A 22,198-nucleotide genomic window follows, 5' to 3' on the forward strand; every position below is an offset into this window, starting at 1 on the left:
CATCAGAGAGGGAACTTCTGCTTCTCATTTTGAGCACTTTAGATAAAAGGACCGGGATCCTTTTATCCGGAGGATTGTCCAAGGGATTTCCTTGGTCCAGTGGTTAGGACTCCACGCTTCCACAGCCAGGGGTCTGGATTTGATCCCTTGTTGGGAAACTAAGATCCCACAGGATGTGCAGTGTGGCAAAAAAAATTTTTTTGAAGATTGGATTTGGGAGTTATCTGTGGACGAAATGGTTTCTGGCTCTCCTGGGGTTTGAGAGCCCTCTGCAGCTTCCTGAAACTGGATTGGGAACAAGGGGATTTTCTAAAGGCGGGCGGGGCCACAGGGAGCTGGCTGGCCTTTGAGACTCTGCTGCCCAAGGTCTTAGTGAATTCTCAGAGACTTCAGGTCCTGGAAACAACTCATCAGCCTTATGACCTCCTCAGTTTACCACTAGGGGACCTGGTGAAGTTGTGTTTACTCTCTTCAGAGGACCTAAGATTTCACTGTGAAGCTAAGTAGTGATTGAAGCCAAAGATACTACTGGAATGTGGGAAACTGGAAAAAGGCAGTATATTCCTTTAGCTGAGAGCAACTGAAGAGAGTTTAAGCTGACCCAAGTTCTCCTTGCCCCGTCTCTTCTGGCCCCATCCGAGGGAAGTAATGGGGTGAGTGTAGTTCTTTTAATTATGTGAGACCAGAGGCCTAGAATTCTATCATGGGTGAGGGATTCTTTACCCTTTGTGAAAACTATCTCAGAACAGGGCTTTCAAGAGAAGAAATTTTTTTTTCCAATCAAAGCTTGATTTTCTGTATACATGAGAGCTGGAGATGAGCATGAAAATTTAAAACTCACAGTTTGGGATTAGCAAGTACAAACTACTGTAAATGAAATAGGTAAATAACACAGCCCTACTGTATAGCACAGAGAACTATATTCAATATCATGTAATAAACTATAATGAAAAAGAATATGTACTTTTGTACATATGTACATAATTGAAAAGAAAAATAATGTACTTATATACATATATGTAACTGAATACATACGTGTACACACATATGTGATACACTTATATACATATGTGTAACTGAATCACTTTGCTGTATACCAGACACTAACACAACATTGTAAATCAACTGTGCTTCAATAACAAATTTTTTAAAAAAGGAATACCAATGTCAGCCCCCCAAAAAGGTACTAATGTTCAGTTATAAATGAATAAGTCACAGGGGTGTAATTTACAGCATGATGACTGTAGTTAACAACATTATATTGTGTATTTGCAAGTGCTGAGAGAGTAAATCAGTAAATCAGTTCTCATCACAGGAAAAAAATTGTAATTATGTAGGTGATGGATATTAATTAGACTTACTGTGTTGATTGTTTTGCAATACATACAAAACCGAATGTTGTATACCTGAAATTAATATAATGATTTATGTCAATGATACCTCAGTAAAATATATAAAATTTTTAAAATTTTTGAGTAAAAAAGGAAAATTTAATACTCATGGCATCTTAGAAAGAACGAAATAAACAAAAATTTGGAGGCTTGGACTCCAAAATCTTTTCACACTGATGTTTACCTGTGATGTCTAATTGGAGGGGCACATTCTTTCCTGTTTGCTCTCTGATGGAAGCTCTGTCAAGCATGAGATACGGCTTCTTCACATCACATATCTGAGAGCTGGGTCACAGCTTTGGCTCAGAGGTGGGGCTGGTGTTAGGAGGCCCAGGCCAGCCCCTGTGTGTTTTCTTACAGGGGCGGCTTTATGTGGAAGGTTCGAATGCATCTAATTCAAGTTGGCGTCTCCAGGGCACCAAAGCTTGAAGCTTGGTCTGCTGCAAGCATGAATGAATGAGTGACCCATGAGGAATTTGTATCGATTGGTGGGCTTCTGGAGGTCATAGGCCGGGCCTTACACATCCAGGAATGCCTAGCAGGATACTTTGAACACGAGTGTTGAGGAAAGATTGATGAACGTGTGGAAGCACATTGTAATCTGGAGGAAGCGGGTAATACTGTACTCAGCAAAGTGTTTTCTGGACTAGCCGGGGAGTAGTCATCGGAAGTGGAGATGTCAAAGGAAGGACAAGCCTAGATATTTGTGTGTTAATTTTTTTTTAAGATTTGTTTATTTTTGGCTGTGCTGTGTCTCCATTGCTGTGCATGGGCTTTCTCTAGTTCTGTTATGTGGGAGATACTCTCTAGTTGTGGTTCATGGGCTTCTCATTGCGATGGCTTCTCTTGTTTCGGAGCACAGGCTATAGGCACATGGGCTTCAATAGTTGTGGCACACAGACTTAGTTGCTCCAAGGCATGTGGGATCTTCCTGGACGAGGGCTCAAATCTGTGTCTCCTGCATTGGCCGGTGGATTCTTATCCACTGTACCACCAGGGAAGCTGTTGCGTGTTAATTTATCGGACACATAGTGTACATCTAATATGTGCTAAGCACAGTGCTGGGCCCTGGAGATGGAAAGAAACGACACATGAAATAGGATCTTTGCTCTCAAATAACTAACAGCGTGGTAGAAGGAATAGGGCACGGAATCAGTAATTCCTGTATCCCAAGAAGATGAGAAGTGTCATGATAAAGGGAAGTACAGTGTGATACAGGACCACTGTGTGGGCGGTGGCCGTCAGGGAAGATTTCCCTGAGAAGGTACTACTTTTGGAGGATGATAATAGCTTTAATGTTGAGTATCACTCAATGCCAGATACCTTTCTAAGTATTTTGTAGGTACTAACTTATTTAATTTTCACAACACCCCAGTGAAAAAGATATTTTTATCATCCCCATTTTTTTTTAATTTATATCATCTTTTATTTAAGGAGTACAAAGTACTTCACAAACGAGTGAGTGTGATGGGAGAGATGGAGAAGATAAATTACCTACCCCAAACCACACGGCAAATTCAGGAACAGAATATGTAATGCCTGTATCATCCCCATTTTATAGAGGATGAAACTGAGCAGGTGGAAAAATTGAGATTTGGATGTTATTATTGTTGTTCAGTTGCTAAATCGTGTCCGACTCTTTGCGACCCCATGGACTGCAGCACACCAGGCTCCTCTTTACACCATTTCCCACAGTCTGCTCAGATTCATGTCCATTGAGTCTCAGTGATGCTAAGCTAAACATCTCATCCTCTACTGCCCCCTTCTCCTTTGGCCTTCAATCTTTCCCAGCCTCAGAGTCTTTTCCAATGAGTAGACTCTTTGCATCAGGTGGCCTAAATATTGGAGCTTCAGCTTCAGCATCAGTCCTTCCAATGAATATTCAGGATTGATTTCCTTTAGGATTGACTGGTTTGGTCTCCTTGCAGTCCACGGGACTCTCGAGTCTTCTCCAGCACCACAATTCAAAAGCATCAATTCTTCGGCGCTCAGCCTTCTTTATGGACCAACTCTCACATCCGTACATCTAAAACTGGAGCCTTCAGTCTTAATTCCTGAAGATCCTGCCTCAGTGATAGGAATGAGTGAAGCAAAGAGGGGAGTGAAGAAAAGGATATATTGATACTAGGCCGGGGAAGAGCACAGGCAAAGCCAGAGATAACTGGAAGGACCAGAGTGGGGAGCAAAATTCTGGACTGCGTGCGGGAGATGCGGGCACTGGGAAGTAGATGGCAGTCAGCTTATTGGGCTTTTGTAACTTAGTTTTAAGTCTGAAGTAAGGAGTTTGAACTTTGTTCTGAAATTAGGGGACGCCTGAAAGATTTTAAGCTGGGAAGAGCCATGATCAAATCTGCATTTCAAGAAGAACACTGTTGTATCAGTGTCAAGGATAGACTGGAGTAGGGCCGGGTTGGCAGTGGGCAAAGCAGTTAGGAGCCTACTAAAGTAATCCCTGCCAGGAGTGATGAGAGCTTGACCTCAGGCGATGGCGGTCAGAGTGATAAATGGAGAATGGGATGCCTTTGAGGGATAGTGAAGATCGCTCAGTTGTGACTGACTCTTTGCAAACCATGGACTCTATAGTCCATGGAATTCTCCAGGCCAGAATACTGGAGTAGGTAGCCTTTCCCTTCTCCAGGGGATCTTCCCAACCTAGGGATCGAACCCAAGTCTCCTGCATTGCAGGCTGATTCTTTACCAGCTGAGCCACGGGGAAAGTCCAAGAATACTGAAGTGGGTAGCCTATCCCTTTTCCAGGGGATCTTTCCAACCCAGGAATAAAATTGGTGTCTCCTGCATTGTAGTGTATTCTCGACCAGCTGAGCTACCAGGAATGCCCCATGGCAAATGTATGATAATAAAAATAAGTATTATTGAGGACTTACCTTGTGGTCCAGTGGCCAAGAGTCCACCCTCCCAATGGAGGGGCCTGGATTCAATTCCTGATCAGAGAACTAGATCCCACATGCCACAACTAAAAATCCCATAGGGCTACATTGAAGATCAGAGATCCCACGTGCAGGCCAAATAAATAAACAAATAAATATATATATATTTTTAAAGTATTGTTAACATTTTTGTGGTACTTATTACTTGCCAAGACTTCTGTTAAATGCTTTATATCAGTTAACTTGCGTAGTCCTCCGAACAGGTCTGTGAAGTGACTTACATTTTAAAAGACAAGGGGGCAAGAATGTAAAGAGAGGTTAACAAGCTGCTCTGAGTTACTCAGATTACAAGAGGCAGAGCTGGAACTCAAATCCTAGGTTTGATCTGGAAACCTCTAAGCTTTCTAGTTGTACTAATATGGAAGCTAGTTGCCACATGTAGTTATCAAGTTCTTGAAATGTAACTAGTACAACTAAAGAACTGAATTTACAAATATATTTTATTTATGATTTATTTCTTCGGCTGCACTGGGTCTTGGTTGTGGTATGCAGGGTCTTTAGTTGCAGCATATGGGATCTGGCTTCCTGACCAGGGGTTGAACCTGGGCCTCCTGCACTGGGAACGTGGACTCCCAGCCACTGAACCACCCGGGGAATCCCAAGGAACTGAATTTTTACTGAATTGAAGTAACCACATGTGACTAGTGACTGCTCAGCTCTCTGCTACCTTTGAGCGTCATTAATGTGTCCATCATGATTGAAGCCTTGCACGTGGATATGATTCCCCCAGAGATATATTGCAGTGGATTTTAATCTCCTGTGGATTACATTCTCTATTTGAGAATCAGGTGAGAGCTATAAATCCTCTCCCATCAATGTGTAATATAACGATTTCATAGATCCACAAAACCTAGGCTCCCTGGGTATAAAGCTTGGAAGAGCAAGATAACCAATAAAATGTGAATTCCTTGAGGTGTAGAGTTCAGCTGATGCTGAAGCTGAAACTCCAATATCTTGGCCACCTGATGTGAAGAACTGACTCATTTGAAAAGACCCTGATGCTGGGAAAGATTAAAGGCGGAGGAGAAGGGGACAACAGAGGGTGAGATGGTTGAATGGCATCGCCGACTCAATGGACATGAGTTTGAGTAAACTCCAGGAGTTGATGATGGACAGGGAGTCCATGGGGTCGCAAAGAGTCGGACACGACTGAGTGGCTGAACTGAATTTAACTGAGGCATGGAGGTTTCTTCTGTTGTGTTTACTACTCTGTATTTCATATCTAAATTCTAGAAAAATGCCTGGTCTATAGTTGGTATTATGGACTTCTCTGGTGGCTAAGACAATAAAGAATCTACCTGCAATGCAGGAGACCCAGGTTCGATCCCTGGGTCAGGAAGATCCCCTGGAGAAGGGAATGGCTACCCATTCCAGTATTCTTGCCTGGAGAATTCCATGGACAGAAGAACCTGGCACAAAGAGTCGGACACGACTGAGCCACTAATGCTTTCATAGTAGGTATCAGATAATTTATTAAATGAGTGGCTTAATGTGTCCTCGGAAACTTTTTAGGACCAAACAAAAGAGTCCATGAAGTTTGCTAAAAAAGAAGAGAAACCCATAAATAGGATAAAATCCAAGAACCAGCAGATGGTTGTGTCATAGAAGGCAAGAAGGGTGAAGTTTAAAGAATGGGAATAATTGTCAGTGGCAGAACTGCCTGGGTAGTCAAATGAGCTTAGGATAGATAAATAACTATTGTCATTGGCTGGCAATAACACAGGTCCTGGTTGATGGCAAGGCAGGGGAGGGGTGTGGTCCAGGTTGCAACGACTAATTCACCAGTCAGTGGTGAAGAAGTAGAGGCAGAGGTCTCAATCTTGGTTGCCCCCCAGAATCACTGGACAGCTTTTAAAAAATATGTATTCTTGAGCAGGCTCAGACTCTGACTTTGTAAATTGGAGGAAGGGGCCAAAGAATCTGCATAGTAAAGCTCCCAGCTTATCCTGATAGTTGTTTTTTTTTTCTTTTTAAGTAATTTAAAGTTTACTGATGGCCATAGAAGCTTCCCACGTGGCTCAGTGGTAAAGAATCCACCTGCCAATGCAGGAGAAGCAGGAGACACAGGAGACACATGTTTGATCCCAGGATCGGGGAGATCCCCTGGAGGAAGAAATGACAACCCATTCCAGTATTCTTGCCTGAAAATCCAATGGACAGAAGAGCTGGTGGGCTACAGTCCCTAGAGTCGCACAGAGTCGAACACAACTGAGCACACATGCACACACACAAAGGAGCGTTAGATGTGATAATAATTTAAATGTTTTAAGATGAAGAATTTTAAATTACCTAGAAAAATCACAATAAATGAGATATGCTTGAAATAGGGCGATAAGGATCTTTTCTTTGTTTATTAATAACTACTTAATCATCACAACACGTTAGATGTAAATCTGTGATACAGTTTTGATGAAGTTTGGCAATCACCAAATAAGGTGTTCGTTCAATTAAAAAATGGCCCTGAAGGAAAGGAAGGAAGCATAAAGGAGATAGGGAGAGATTTTTTTTTAAGTCAGAGACGTGGGTATGTTTAGAGGCAAAAAAGGTATTAAATAGAGAAGTGTTGGGAATTCCCTGGCTGTCCAGGGGTTAGACTGTGCTTTCGCTGCTGAGGGTGTGGATTCGACCCCGGGTTTTGTTGTTGTTCAGTTGCCTAGTCATGTCCAACTCTTTGCGACCCCATGCCCTGCAGCCCGCCATGGTTCCCTGTCCCTCTGCATCTCCCAAAGTTTGCTCAAGTTCATGTCCATTGCATCGGTGATGCCATCATACCATCTCATCCTTGTTGCTCTCTTCTCCTTCTGCCTTCAGTCTTTCCCAGCCTCAGGGTCTTTTTCCAGTGAGTCAGCTGTTCGCATCAGATGGCCAAAGTATTGGAGCTTCAACTTTAGCATCCATCCTTCCAATGAGTATTCAGTGTTGATTTCCTTTAAGATTGACTGATTTGATCTCCTTGCTGTCCAAGGGACTCTCAAGAGTCTTTGATCCCTGGTTGGGGAATTAAAAATCTCATAAGCAGGGCAGCACAGCCAAAAGCAACAACAAAACCTAAATAGAGAAGTATAGTGAGTTGTAATGAGTTAAAAGACATTTAGCTGGATTCTGAATCCCTGAATCTTTGACCAGCTACCCACCTTGCTACTTGTTCCCAGGGGAGCCATTAAGCAGAAGCAGTCCCTGCTATCTTTGCAGACATATCATTAATTTTCATGCATAGCATGTAATTTTCTAAGTAGTATTTGAGAATATTCAGGTATGTTGTGTAAAAAGCTGGCAGTCCTTGGCAGTGTCTCAAATCACATCTGTTTACTTTCTTTCTATTATTAGACTTTCTTATAGTTGCTTGCCAGATGACAAACAGAAACTATTCCCTTTTATCCTCTACTTATTTGCTACCTGACTTTCTCCCCCCAGACACCCTTCTTACTTAAACTAAAATGGTAGATGCCAGAGTCATTTCGCAGGTGCATATAATTCAACATGAAAACTCAGTCTTTTGTCAGTGATGATGTGAGTCTACTTTTCAAGTCAGTGGCTCTCAACATTTTTACCATAAATGTCTCTTCTGCTGTTTCCCTTCCATGTATTGGATGTTTCAAAGTATTTATCTGCCGAAGTAACTGTCAATATTAAGTCCAATGAATGTCCAACATTTCAGGTACACCTACCAAGGCCCCAGCATGGACCTGTGCGTGTGCTCAGTCGTGCCTGACTCATTGCAACCCTGTGGACTGTGGCCCTTCTATGGGATTTTCCAGGCAACAATACTGGAATGAGTTGTCATTTCCTACCCCAGGGGATCTTGCTCACTTCCCCATCGAATCCTAGTCTTTTGAGTCTCCTGCATTGGCAGGGAAATTCTTTACTATTGAGCCACCTGAGAAGCCCAACGTGGCCCTAGATGCTTACAAATGGTAGATGGTTTCTACCATTTCTAATCCTCATTACAATCTTTAAAGTCATGTGGGATATCCATGTCTGACACTTGGGAAAGTAAAATAATTTGCCCAGTGTCACTGTGCTAAGTGGCAAAACGTGAATCCTCCAGACTCCAAATCCTGAAGTCAGATATTGTGATTGGATTACTCACAACTTAATCCTCAGTACAGTTCTACAAGTGGTTTGTTATTGTTCTTATTTTCCAGGGAAATAGGCTGAGAGAGGGTAAATGACTTGTTGAATTAACAGGGCCAATAAGAAAGCCGGGGGTGAACCTAGGTTTGTCTGTCTCCATAGTATATATACATTGGGCTTCCCTGGTAGCTCAGATGGCAGAGAATCTGCCTGCCACTGCGGGAGACCCAGCTTCAGTCCCTGGGTTGGGAAGATCCTCTGGAGAAGGGAATAACAACCCACTCCAGTATTCTTGCCTGGGAAGTCCCATGGACAGTGAAGCCTGGCAGGCTACAGCCTGGGGTCGCAAAGAGTGAGACACGACTGAGCAACTAACGCTTTCACTTTCAGAGTAATTCTGTTACATCCACTGCTTCAGATAATTTCTTCCCCCACTTTCATTAATCAAAGACATACATCAATCAAAGCCACTCTGAGCTTTTCAGAGCTTCTGATTAGCATAAGATAATTGGTATCAACACACTAAATTGCTCTAATTACAGCCCAAAACAAATGTGAAAAACGAGGCACAGCCTTAGTGTGGGTAAATGTACAGATTCCACCAGGCTCTGGAAATACTAAATGACAGCTCACACATCCCCATAACTGCTTGGAATCTCCAGAATTTCTCAAACCCCTTCTGGGTTTAGAGGTCACAGTAGTGTCATCTGAGTAAGAAAGAACTGTTTCTACTTATGAAGCACCAGCTCAAAAAAGGTGTCAAATTTAATTTCCCTCAGAGTGAAGCAATACTTTGTAGAGGACAAAAGGACACCTTCCTGGTAGCTTGTGTGTTTAGGCTGAACATCCTTCCTGCCAGTGCCCAGGGATGAAGGTGAGTGGGGAAGGGAGACCAGTGGAATCATGGGCATTTACCCAGACTGCATTGTGGAGCTTCCTGCTCTAGCCTGTGAATTTCTGCCTCTGGGGTGTACACTGACTCAGATGGAATGGATTTTTTCCAGCCAATGTTCCTGGTTTAGTATGACCTTCTAGGATAAGCTCCCAGCACTGCCTTGCTGGCAGAGAAACAAAACCAGGACTTTGGATTCAATTCACTTCAGCTAGTTTCCCTTAGGAACATTCTGGAATGTAAAGAAGCATTTCCCCCACCTTACTTGGTAAGTCTGTCTGGTGTTTCAAAATTGAATTTTTATAGTGAATTTTATCAGCAGCTTGAATTTATAACAGGAGAGACTTTTAGTCTTCCTCCTGCCTTTTCTAGCTCTTCAGAGGAAAAGGCAAAAAACAGTTGCTTATATAACTTTGCTTCCTTGCATTGTTAGGCTGACTTTGGGTCATCTGGTGCCCAGGCTAAGTCACCCCAAATCAGACTTTCTGACAAAACATTTTTATCTGTAAGCACCCTCTGCTGGCCTTCCTCCAAGTTCTTCTCACCTTCCTTAAGCTGCAGAACCCACACTGGTCACCTGCCCCTCCAAGGCCTTGACTGAAACGGATGTAACCCTTGACCTTCCAGCCTCCCACGTGCATGCATGCCTGCTAAGTCACCTCAGTCATTTTCTGATTGTTTTCGACCCCACGGACTGTAGCCCATCAGGCTCCTCTGTAGATGGGATTCTCCAGCCAAAAAAGCTGGAGTGGGTTGCTGTTTCCTCCTCCAGGGGATCTTCCCCAGCCAGGGATCAAACTCCTGTCTTTTGTATCTCCTGCATTGGCAGATGGACCACTGAGCCACCAGGGAAGCCCCAAGCCTCCCACACTCCTCTGTAAACACCCTGCTGTGGTGGTGGCTTTTCTTCATGACCTCAGAAGCCTGGCAGATTGATGTAGAGGGCAGGGCAAACTGCCCAGTGTCCAGGTGGCCTGTATCATTTGAAAAGGCTCATATAAGAGAGGAGCTGAGAGGTGTTGTTTTTTTTTTTTTTTGAGAGGCCATATCTGAATCTCTGGAAATTCTGCTCAACAAAGATCATTTCATGGAGTTGAGTGGCAGATGGGAGTGGTTGGCCTCTATCTCACCTTTAAAGATGGTGGGGAAAAAAGTGTTCTGAAAATGGGAGGAGAGAGGACCAGGCCCCTCCTTTTGGGGGAAGGAGCCTGTGCACCCTGCAGCGGTTGTTGCCATGGATTTACCTGTAGTCCTCCTGTTTCACATTCACCTCTTCAATGTGTTGCCTCAATCCCCCAGTACAAGTGTCTGCGACCTGTGTCCTTTCATCCAATGGCTGTTGCTGCATCGCAGTACTTAGTGAAGATTAATTAATTAATATGTGGTCCATGTTTCATAAGTTGAACTGAACCAGAACCCTCTCTTCTGGTCATCCTGAATCTGTTTGAATTTCAAGTGTCAGCAAAAACCCCTTGCTGTTGAGTCAGTTTTCTCTTGCCAGCCCCAGAAGGAAATGATCTTTCTCTGGTCTTTGTTTCTGTAGCACTTAATACTGACTTCTAAGAGCTGTCATTTTCTACTTTTAAATGTAGTTTATATTGACTCTTACTTTCCAGACTGTAAACATGTTGAGAGATGTTTGAGATCAGACAGAGATCCTTGTCTGATTCATGTCTTTATTTTCCATGACCCACAAAATGATGCCTTGCACATAATAACAGCATTTTTATAGCAGTTAATGGGCTTCCAGTGTTGCCTGACTGGTAAAGAACTTGGCTGCCAGTGCAGGAGATGCAAGAAACACGGGTTTGATCCTTGGGTTGGGAAGATCCCCTGGAGAAGGAAATGGCAACCCACTCCAGTATTCTTGCCTGGAAAAATCCCACGGACAGAGGAGCCTGGTGAGCTATACAGTCCATGAGGTAACAAGGAGTTGGACACGACTGAGCGTGCACACACACACAGCCGTTAATATGTGCCAAACACTGTTCTTGATATTTCTTTCTTACAATAGCTTTGTATTCTTTAATCCTTATGATTGTTAAGAACTGTCATAACATCTCTCTTCATTTTGTAGGTAAGGAAAACACCGTTCAGTAAGTTGCTCAGAGTCATGTAGTAGGAAGTGAAAGATAATCTGAGGCAGAATATTCTAAGGTCTAAACTTAACCTTGATACAGCCTCTTCTTCATATATGTGCACATGGAGGGCATTATAAATACTTGTTGAATGCATGCAGTTGATATTTCTTAGTTGCTTAGAACCAATAAATAGTTTGAAGGTGATAGATGGTTGCTTTTATCTCCCCTTTCTGAACTGTTTTCTAAGCAATCGGAAGGCCAGAAGGGGGCGCCAGAAGGTTGGTTCTAGTTTTGGTTTCAGAAGCTGGATGGGTTGGCTGCCTTCAGGTTCTGGTTTGGAAGACGGCAGTGCCATCTAGTGGGATAACTTGTTAATATCAGCTCAGAATTATTTTTCTGAAACCCTGGTTCTTGTCATTTAGTTCTGGGAGCTCCCTTTTTAGGCTTCCCAGGGGGTGCAGTGGTAAAGAATCCGTCTGCCAATGCCAGAAACGAAGGTTCAGGAAGATCCCCCGGAAGAGGAAATGGCCATCCACTCCACTGTTCTTGCCTGGGAAATCCCATTGACAGAGGAGCATGGCAGGCTATAGTCCATGGGATCACCAAGGATCAGACACGACTGAGCAGTTTTGATAGCCCAAGGGAAGGTAAGGTGAGAAGGAAGAACAGCCCATTGTGGCTTAAATGGAGTCAAGTTTAATTTCTTCCATGAAGAGGCTGTGGTGCTGACCGTAGTCATTGGGTTGTTGGATCCCCTTTGGGTTTTAGACGGTGTAAAGCACTGGGCTCCAGACACCTCTCCTTACTACTTCTCCTCACATGTGCTGCCGGAAATGTAGACTGATACTCCTCTCTCTCTGTTTTTAATATTACTATTTTGGTATTCCTCTCTTGATAACGGGTCTGCTTTGGAATTTGAGTTCTAGTCATCTGTGGGTTGCCTGCTGTAGCCTTAACACCTAACCTAGGTTGTATAGAGGAGGATTCTTGATACATATGACAGGTCCGTCCCAATGTAAAAAAGTCCAGTGGGTCAGCAACATGATAGTGTAATTTTGTTACAAGTTTTTTTTTAATTCACTTATTTTTAATTGAAGGATAATTGCTTTACAGTATTGTGTTTGTTTCTGCCTTACATCAATATGAATCGGCCATAGATATACATATATCCCCTCTCCCACCTCCCACCCCATCCCACCCCTCTTGGTTGTTACAGAGCACTTGTTTCAGCTCCCTGAGTCATACATCAAATTCCCACTGGCTATCCATTTTATATACGGTGGAGTATATGTTTTTAAAAGGCAAGTCGAATGACGAGTAGCCACTCCATAGGGAATGAGTGGCAAAGAAAGTGCTCTGTGTACACACTTTGTTCTGCCAGGCAACTGGAAGCTTCGTAAGTGGTGCTTTTCTTTTTAGTGTGATGCTTTTCTGATTTCTGGCGTGTGTTATGTGCGTGTGTGTGTATTTGAAAATGTGTTGTAAATTGCTTCTGACTTCATTTACTTCTTGCTGAAAGATGGGATCATGACAGCATGGTTATAAAATCACTTGCTTCTTTGACGGAAAGTGTGTGGGCACTTACCCTGTAAGATCGTTCAGAGTTTGCTGTCTGCTGGGGATCCAGTCTAAGGAATATACGGTGTAGAGATCGGTGCTTTTTATGGCTGTGAACTATGCAGCAGAACAAGCGAACAATTTTGGTCCTACTGGGCCTGGGTTATAGAGACATGTATGGTAATAACAATTTATTATTAATAGAATTTATACAAAACAGGGGTTTGCTAACATTTTCTGTAAAGGGTCATACAGTAAATATTTAGGCTTTGTGGGACTAATGGACTCATTGCTGCACTTAATTCAGTTCTGCCTTAACTACACAGCTCCGCCCTTGTAGTAAGAGCAGTCCTGATTACTATATAAATGAATGAGGGTGGCGTGTTCCAGTAAACCTGTCATTATGACATATAATTTTGAATTTCATGTAATTTTCATGTGTCATGAATTATTATTATCATTAAAATTTTTTTTGAAATTCCCAACCATTTAAAAAAGCAAGCACCATTCTTAGCCTGCAGGGGCTCCAGATTTGGCCAGGGGGCTATGGCTTAAGGACTCTTGATTAGATACTTGGGGTACTTAATAATTAGCAGTTAATACAAATGACTGATCACCAGCTTTGGGTTCAGCTAGCATCATAAGATGTCCAAACAGCTTTTCTTTCTCTTGAGCAAGATAAATGACTGTTGAATTCCACATAACTTTAAGTGTCATGGTATGCACTGTTTGGAAAAGAATTTCCAGACATGAGGCAGAATGAGAGAATAGAGTTTATTGCTCTTTGAACAGCTGGCCAGCTCATGGGAGAACTGACCCCTTTCATAGGGTAGTAACCAGTTTTTATAGCCTTGATGCTTTCGAATTGTGGTGGTGGAAAAGACTTCAGAGTCCTCTGGACAGCAAGGAGATCAAACCAGTCAATCCTAAAGGAAATCAACCCTGAATAGTCATTGGAAGGACTGATGCTGAAGCTGAAGTTCCAGGACTTTGCCGACCTGATGTAAAGAGCCAACTTATTGGAAAAGACCCTGAAGTTGGGAAAGATTGAGGGCAGGAGCAGAGGGCAGCAGAGGATGAGATGGTTAGATAGCTTCACCAGCTCAGTGGATGTGAATTTGAGCAAACTCTGGGAGATAGTGAAGGACAGGGAGGCCTGGCATGCTGCAGGTCACAGGGTTGCAAAGAATCAGACACAGCTTAGCAACTGAACAACAAGGCACAGAATATTCCTACTGGAAGGGTGGGTAATAGGGTGGGTATTTTACCTAATAGGGCTTCCCTCATAGCTCAGTCGGTTAAGAAACTGCCTGCAATGCAGGAGACCTGGGTTTGATTCCTGGGTCAAGAAGATCCCCTGGAGAAGAGAATGGCAACCCATTCCAGTATTCTTGCCTGGAGAATCCCATGGACAGAGGAGCCTGGTGGGCTACAATCCATGGGGTCGCAAGAGTCGGACACGACCTGACTTAGCGACTCAACCACCATTTTACCTAATAGGGTCAAGGAACTAGCAGGTTTAGATCCTGAGGCTCTTGGCAACAGTTGCTATGGGGCTTGGTTAATTCTGGAGATTTTTATCTTGTGACCTTGGTATAGGGCTCCACAGTAAGCACTTTAAGAACTCTGTGAACTGAAGCTCCATAATCATCGTGCCTCCAGGGCTGTAAGGAGTGGAGAGACTCCACCTTCTAATCCCTCTGCTCACCCTCCTGCCTCCCAGGAGGCAAAGAGTCCTGCCAGGTGGCCCCAGGCCCCATCAGGCCTCAAGTCTTTCTCCTGCTGGAATTCCCCTCTCCCCCCCAACCCCGTCCCTCCCCTTCCTGCCCCATTGGCTGTGCCCGAACCTTGTGTGTCTCTGGTGAAGAATGGGATTGTTATCCTCTCCTGCAGATCTAGAGGCCCAGGGACAGAGAATGCCAGGTAATGGGTCAGGATCTTCCCAGGAGCTTTAGGTAGGATGGGTGGGGTTTTCAGAAGGGCTCAATTCCACTGCCTGCCAGTTATGCCCTCTGTGTCAACTTGCACGGCAGGGGGAGGGAACGTGTGCCTTTAAAATGTCGTAACCCTGTTTCCCTGTTGGGCTGGAGTCTCAGCACTCTCCCCCAGGGTTGAGAAAGGAGGCTCTCCCCCAGGGTTGAGAAAGGAGGCGAACGTTAACGGTTCACATCCTGTCTTTCCTCAGCAGCCAGCAGAGCAGCCAGCAGAGCAGCCATGACGATGACTCCAGCAGGTTCCTGAGTCCTCGCGTGCGGGAAGAAAGGTAAGATCGCATAGCTGGGGGAGGACGGGGGGCCAGCGATGACAGGGGATGGGGAAGATGTTTGAGGAAGGTCAGGTTTCTGCCAGAAGCGAGAACCGTGAGAAACTGCAGAGAAACAGAGGCTGGCCTGACCTCTGTGCTCCAGCACGGGTCAGAAAGAGAACGCTACCCCCTCGACCTGAGAGGGGACTGCTTCTGAAGGCTTTTGGTGCTCAGCAGAGGGAGAAGTCAGTGTGTGGAAACCAAGTCTGTTGGAAAGATGTCAGAGTGGGACCTAAGGCGCCCTGTAAAGGTTGGGAATGGTGTGGATCCGGAGAGGGAAAGGGTGTTTCCATGCCTGAGGAAAATGGTGTGGCCTGGGATGGCGTGTGTGTGTCATCAGACTGGTACCTGAAAGCTGAGTTTGCCTCTTGCTGGGTGTCAACCAAAAGATACTGCCAAGCCAAAGATCCAGAGAGGGGGATTTATGCTAAAGCTAGGGGTACATGCATGTTCATGCAGGCGCTTGAACAGAGAATTCAGCATAGAATTGGGACAAAGGTCAACAGAGTTCAGGCTCTAGTTGAACGAAGTCAGGAGGGTCAGCATCATCCTTCCGTCCTCCACCTGGGTGGGGGCCTCAGTTCCTGCAGAGCTTGCAGACTTGTATCAGATTATTATGTGTAGTGCTTGACAGGGGGGAACTAGGACTTTGTTTCCTGACTGATTTTCCTTTGTCCCTGTCTTCCCTTACTTCTCTTAAGATTCTTGGATCACAGAATGGCTTCTCTTAATGTCAAGAAAGCCATTCCTGGGACCCCAGGGTGCTCGGTGGTAAAGAATCCACCTACAGTGCAGGAAGCACAGGAGATTCAGGTTTGATCCCTGGGGTGGGAAGATCCCCTGGAGGAGGAAATGGCAACTCACTCCCATATTCTTGCCTGGAAAATTCCAGGAACAGAGGAGCCTGGAAGGCTACATACAGTCCATGGGGTCACAAAAAGAGTCAAGATACAACAGAACACACATGTGCAAGAAGCTGGGACCTTTTCTTTAGATTTATAAAGCTTTATGTGTCTTTATGTATTTATAAGCTTTATGTTCTCAGTTCTGTGCTTATTACTAACCATGATTGATAGTTCAGCTCATCAATTTAGGTGGAGGCATGGGGCATCCCTGGTGGCTCAGATGGTAAAGAATCTGCCTGTAGTGCAGGAGACCTGGGTTCACTCCCTGGGTTGGAAAGCTCCCCTGGAGATGTAAATGGCAACCCACTCCAATATTCTTGCCTGGAAAGTTCCATGGACAGAGGAGCCTGATGGGCTACAGTCCATGGGATTGCAAAGAGTTGGACACGACTGAGCGACTAACACTTTCATTTTCTTCATGGGGTGTCCAAGGGACAGAGACTAATCACTCTCATCAAGATGCTTGATCAGTTATGATCCGATGGCAGCTCCCTCAGTCTCTATGAAGCAGGAGATAATAGATGGGCTCCAGGTTAGACATTTACAACTGGCCCCCGTTCACATTTCCTGGGGTGACAAAAAGATGGGCTGCAGGCCCAACACTCATTCCCAGGCCCCTGTTTACATTTTCTGAGCCAGGAGACAAATGGGCTCCAGGCTACATGTTGGTGACCAGACTCCTGTCTACTTTTTGAGATCTACACCTCGATAAAAGAAACACAGGAATAGGGTGAATAACCTGACATTGGATACTTTTATGGTAGGAACAGAGCTAAGCCCTATTAGAAGATCAAGAGGTCATACATTTCCATCCTTGGGGCAAGGGAGGAACTACCCTTGCACAAAAGGTGTAACGAGGCCAAAAAGGCAGGGGATGCCCGGCTATAGGAAGTCTTACATCTGCCTCCCACACGCCTCTGGGATGAAATCCATCTTCACTGAGTGGTATGATTCCACCTAGGGGAGCGTCCCTAAACAAATTAGCTATGGGGGGGGAGGGGCGCTGCTGGGGCTGGTCAAAAAAAGAAGATTGACTAAGAAGCAGACAAAGACCTGGAAGACTGGCCCTTTACAAAGAATTTAAACCTCCCAAAGGCACAACTCTAGCAACTGTCTTGAGTTTGCCCATGTGCTCTGCCTTTCTAATACATACTTTACTTCCTCTTCCTCCTTGCCTAATTTCTGCTTTCAAGGTAGACAAGGACTGGGGACTTAGATTCTAGCCACTAGTCCCTGTGGTCTATCAGGTAAGATTCCTGGTTTCCACCCAGGTGACCAGGCTTTGATTCCTGACCAGGGAATTAAGGTCTCGATTCCAGCCGCTGCTCACTGCTTTGTGCATCTGAAATCATCTAGAGTGGCCTCCGCCCTCTTTTCAGTGCTCTCTGGATTTCCACAAGCCATGCTTCCAAAATTGGAAGGGTCTGTAGAGTTCCCCAGCACAACTCCCTTCCCCATCTTGTGCGCTGAACATCTCCTGAAACTGTCCATTTCTGATCATCATGCCTTCAGTGATTGGCAGCTCCTCAGTCCTCTATTTTATCTCTGCCGCTTGCGATGTTCCTGGGAGAGATGAATAGGTGCCGACATGCACAGACTCTACAGCATGTTTTCCCCAAGGCTCCTTGCTAACTAGAGTCAGCCTTGACTTTTGTTCAGTACTTTGGATTGTACGCTGATAAAAGTGATATTTTAGCTATTTCTCTGCCCCCTCCCAACCCAAATGAAATGTTATGGACAATCTCTTCTCCAAACCTCTGCTTAGAAAAATCCTCTAACTGTCTTCCCTGGTCCTTTCTTCCTCATCCCTGGCCCACTGACAGCCCCTTGAGCCCTTCATGGTGGATGTTGGATATAGTTTTGCACTAGCTCACGTTGGGCAGTATGGGAAACAGAGAAGGCTGTGAGCTGAAGGATGCTTCTGTGGTGGTCCCTGTGGACCCCTGCCCTGGAAACTCAGGACTGGTGTGTGCTCACCATGGTCTTTCTGAATGAATTCGTTTTTTCCTTCGCAGTCAGTGGGTTCTCCTGGACAGAACAAGTCCTCAGAGTGCTAATTAATCACTTAGCCGCAGCTCAGAACAAACCTTTACACCCTGCACCTAGTCCTTCCTCCCGCAGGTTTCTGACCAATTAAGAGACTCTCTGGGGCGTTTCGGATGTTGGCCTGTGATATGCTGGCCTAGAGCAAGTGTGAGATCTGAACCCTGGGGAGAGGGAATCTGACTTGTGCTCATTGCGCTGGGCCCAGTTTGATGGACAGCGCACCCTGCTGGTTACGATGGCATTTCCCACACCGGCCAGTGTAGTGGGTAATATGGACCCTTTTCTGTGGCTGCTCCTAATTCTGCAAACCATGTTGTCAACTGAAGAATGAAGGATTGTTCCACAGAGCAGGCCAAAAAAAAAAAAAATTGATTTCTTCTGTTTTAAAGATCAAAATTATAATCCTTGAGTATGAAATAACTTTCCACTGGTTAAATAAAACATTGATTTTTCTTTTTTTCTTGTAAAAGGTTTAGAATGGATATCATATTTATAGATAAAGTAGTTACTGTACTGTAGTCTTTAAAAAATCCACATTGGGCCTTGCCTGGTGGTCCAGTGACTAAGACTCCAACCTCCCAGTGCAGGGGGCCTGGGTTTGATCCCTGGTCGGGGAACTAGGTCCCACATGCCACAACTAAAGATCTCATATGCCTCAACTAAGACCCAGTGTAGCCAAACAAGCAGGTAAATAAAAATAAATACTTTTTTAAAAGTCTGTATACTGCAAAGAGGGAAATGTCTAATAAGACATCCAAACTGAAGGGCTTCTGAGAATTTATTTTCCTCATCCACATCAGCGTCTATCCAGAAAGGGAAAAAGCCTTTGAAACCATGATGGGGGCGGAGTCCCCAGCCCAGGAAGTAACTGCAGGGAGACAGTCGCTTCCTGGCAGGTGTGCGGCAGGGAGAAGTGTTGATTTTAGGGAAAGAATCAGTTTGTTGGAAATGGAGATTGTCTCAGAGATAAGAATGATCTCCTGAGGTTTCTGGTTGAAAGCAAACTAGATCTAGCTTCCTCAAAGTATGTGTACCACGGAATTTGGGATGCTGATCCAGTTTCATGCTTCAAGGTGAAGCCAGGGGTGCATTTACAAAACAGTAGTTCCCAGGTCCAAACTGGACCAGTTGGTAAAGGTTCCCAGGTCACTAGTTTTGTTTTTTGTTTTTTTTTTCCAATCTTCTCTATTTGTTTGCTTATTCAAACTACACCGTTGATTATAAAAAAAATTTTTTTTTTATATATTTACTTACTTGGGTGTACTAGGTCTTAGTTGCACCACACAGAATCTTTTAGACACAGCATGTGAGATCTTTTGTTGCAGGCTGTGGGATCTAGTTTCCTGACCACAGATGAAACCTGGGCCCCCTGCATTGGAAGCACAGAATCTTAGCCACTGGACCACCAGGGAAGTCCCCACTAAGTCTTTATTTAGTACATTTCACCCAGTGGCAAGACCTTTCATACAAAGCCACAAGCATAGAAAAAAGAGATGTTTCACTAAGGACCGTTTATGTACAGGATGTTAGTTTCAGCAGAGCGTGATCTCAGTTGAACCAGGAAGCCTTTTCATAGTAGGAAAATGAGATGTGGACAGGGCTGGAGTGCAACTGAGGACCAAGGCAGGGTTGTGTGTGTTCACATACCCGTTCCATGCTGCATGCTGGCCTGTTTGCCACAAACTGATGTGAAGTGTCTACAAGATGCTGGAGCCTGCCATAGTCAGGCTGCTGGATGAATAGACACTGGCCCTCTGCTGCTTGGCCCTGCGAGGTGCAAGCAAGAGCAAGAGCCTCAGTCAGCAGACCTAGTTTTGTCTTCTGTGTTGACTGTGCATTTTTAAAAGCATTTTACTCAGCGTTTCTGAACCTTAGTTTTATCACTTGTAAACATCTTTTCTTGTAAAGAGCACACGAGATACTATGTATTCAGTGCCTGGTGCTTAGCAGGTGCTTAGTAAGTGGCAGCTGCCAGTACTCTGATGGTTTTGGCTATTGTGAGTTTTTACTGTCACTTTTTTTCTTTTAATATTAATTTATTTATTTGGCTGTGCTGGGTCTTAGTTTTGGCATGTGGGATCTAGTTCTCTGACCAGGGATCAAACCCAGGCCCCCTGCATTGGGAGCACAGAGTCTTAGTCACTGGACCACCAGCACTGTCACTTTCTTCGAAGATCTGTGCTCTTCTGTCTTTAAAGAAACAGAGACAGAAAGAATTTGTAGAGTATTGATCATCTACAAAATATCAGATACTGATCCTAAGGATAAATAGAAAGGTATGACATTTGCTCTCAGGAGCCTTCTTATCTTTTGGTGACACATATCTGTAAGAAAGCAAGTATAATATAATAATTGACAGATGGCACTTTGTCTAATAGAATTTCATTGTAATAGAACTAAAGAATTTGTTTACTAATGCACCTAACCTGTGGAGAGACTCTTACGTACACTTTTAAATATAAACCTCTCAACAGCCCTTTCAGATAGATGCTATTATTATCTTTATATTGGAGTTTAGAGAACTTAGGCTCAGTGGAGTTAAGAAATTTGCCTGAATAGAATAATGTAGGTCCTCCGCATAGGGTAGGATAGGGGAGGAAGGAGGGAGAGGGCGGTGGTATCCAGAAAGACTCCACGGAGGGGGCTGTGCTTCAGCTGAGAGCTGCAAGAGGAGTAGGAGTCTGTCACATGGCAGCATTCCTAGGTGTGAGAACAAGATGTACATAAGCCGGAGGTGTGAGAAAGCAAGGTGTGCTCAGGAATGGCAAATACTCCAGTATGGATGCCAACAATGGCCCAGGAGTAGGGGTAGCTAGCTGGTGGCTGGAGATCATCTTTGTACAGGTAGGCAGGTGCCTGATCATGTACCATCCTGCCAGAATGGAGTGGACTGTATTTATGGAAGAGGGAAGGGAGTGAGGGACTTTGAGAAAGGGCTACCCAGGTCTCTCCCAGGTATTCTTGTGATAAAAATCCTTTTGGTCCTTGTGTGAGAGACGGACTCAAGGAACAAACACTGAAAGCAGATAGACAAGGGAAGGGGTTGTGCTCAGTAGCTCAGTCATGTCTGACTCTTTGTGACCCCATGAACTGCAGCACGCCAGGCTTCCCTGTCCTTCACCATCTCCCGGAGTTTGCTCAAACTCATGTTTAATTGAGTCAGTGATGTTATCCAATCTTCTCATCCTCTGCTGCTCTCTTTTCCTGACCTCAGTCTTTCCCAGCATCAGGGTCTTTTCCAGTGAGTCGGCTCTTCCCATCAGATGGCCAAAGTACTGGAGCTTCAGCTTCACCACCAGTCCTTCCAATGAATATTCAGGGTTGATTAACTTTAGGATTGACTCCTTTGATCTCCTTGCTGTCCAAGGGACTGTTAGGAGTCTTCTCCAGCACTACCATTCAAAAGCATCATTTCTTCACTGCTCAGCCTTCTTTTTGATCCAGCTCTCACATCATACATGACTACTGAAAAGACCATACCTTTGACTATATGGACCTCTGTCAGCAAAGTTAGTGTATGGCAGAGGAAATACAAGCTTATATGTGTGTATTAAAGAAGGGAAACATGGTTTCCCCATGTGGGATGTGGGAGCATATCAAATAAATTGGGCCAGGACCGAAGTGGGGGTGGTGAGAGAGCGTGGTGGATGAACTAAAGCCAGAAGGATCAGTCTGAGATGGGAGGGAAGCAGTGAGAGGAGGCAGATGATGAGACGAGATGAGAGGAGCTTGGTTGGCCACGACAAGGACTTGAGTCTTTACGCTCAGAGCACTAGGAAGCCATCGAAGTTTTAAGAAGGGAGCCGACGGGGTCAGATCTGATTCTAGATAGATTGCAACTTGGGGAAAGGATGTACAGTTAGGAGGCTGTTAGAATAGTTCAGGCAGAGGACTGGATATTGGTGACTTGGATGTGGGATGCTGGTTGTTGGGGAGGGGGCGCGGAAAGTAGATGAGTTCCAAATACATTTAGGGGATAAAATGTCCTCAACTTGTGAT

At 44.6% G+C, this 22,198-nt stretch overlaps 1 protein-coding gene across 13 annotated transcripts in view; it reads left to right on the plus strand.

Moving 5' to 3' along the window:
• The window catches only part of GRAMD1B (GRAM domain containing 1B), a 179,252-nt gene that overhangs the window by 31,850 nt on the left and 125,204 nt on the right, over positions 1–22,198 (plus strand). For 9 of the 13 annotated variants that reach the window (XR_014068783.1, XR_014068786.1, XR_014068785.1 and 6 more), the window contains exon 2: positions 15,129–15,206. Coding sequence is in view for 10 of the 13 variants with exons in the window: in XM_081541415.1 (XP_081397541.1) it covers positions 15,129–15,206 (78 nt within the window). In the remaining 3 variants the exon portion in view is untranslated. Of the gene's footprint in view, positions 1–15,128; positions 15,207–15,949; positions 16,315–22,198 lie in introns of those variants that run through there. The other 4 variants (XM_081541417.1, XM_081541414.1, XM_081541428.1 and 1 more) reach the window with 3 other exon arrangements.

Source organism: Giraffa tippelskirchi, chromosome 11 (genome assembly GCF_054371585.1).
Source record: "Giraffa tippelskirchi isolate mGirTip1 chromosome 11, T2T-mGirTip1v1.2.pri, whole genome shotgun sequence".
NCBI classification, from domain to species: domain Eukaryota; kingdom Metazoa; phylum Chordata; class Mammalia; order Artiodactyla; family Giraffidae; genus Giraffa; species Giraffa tippelskirchi.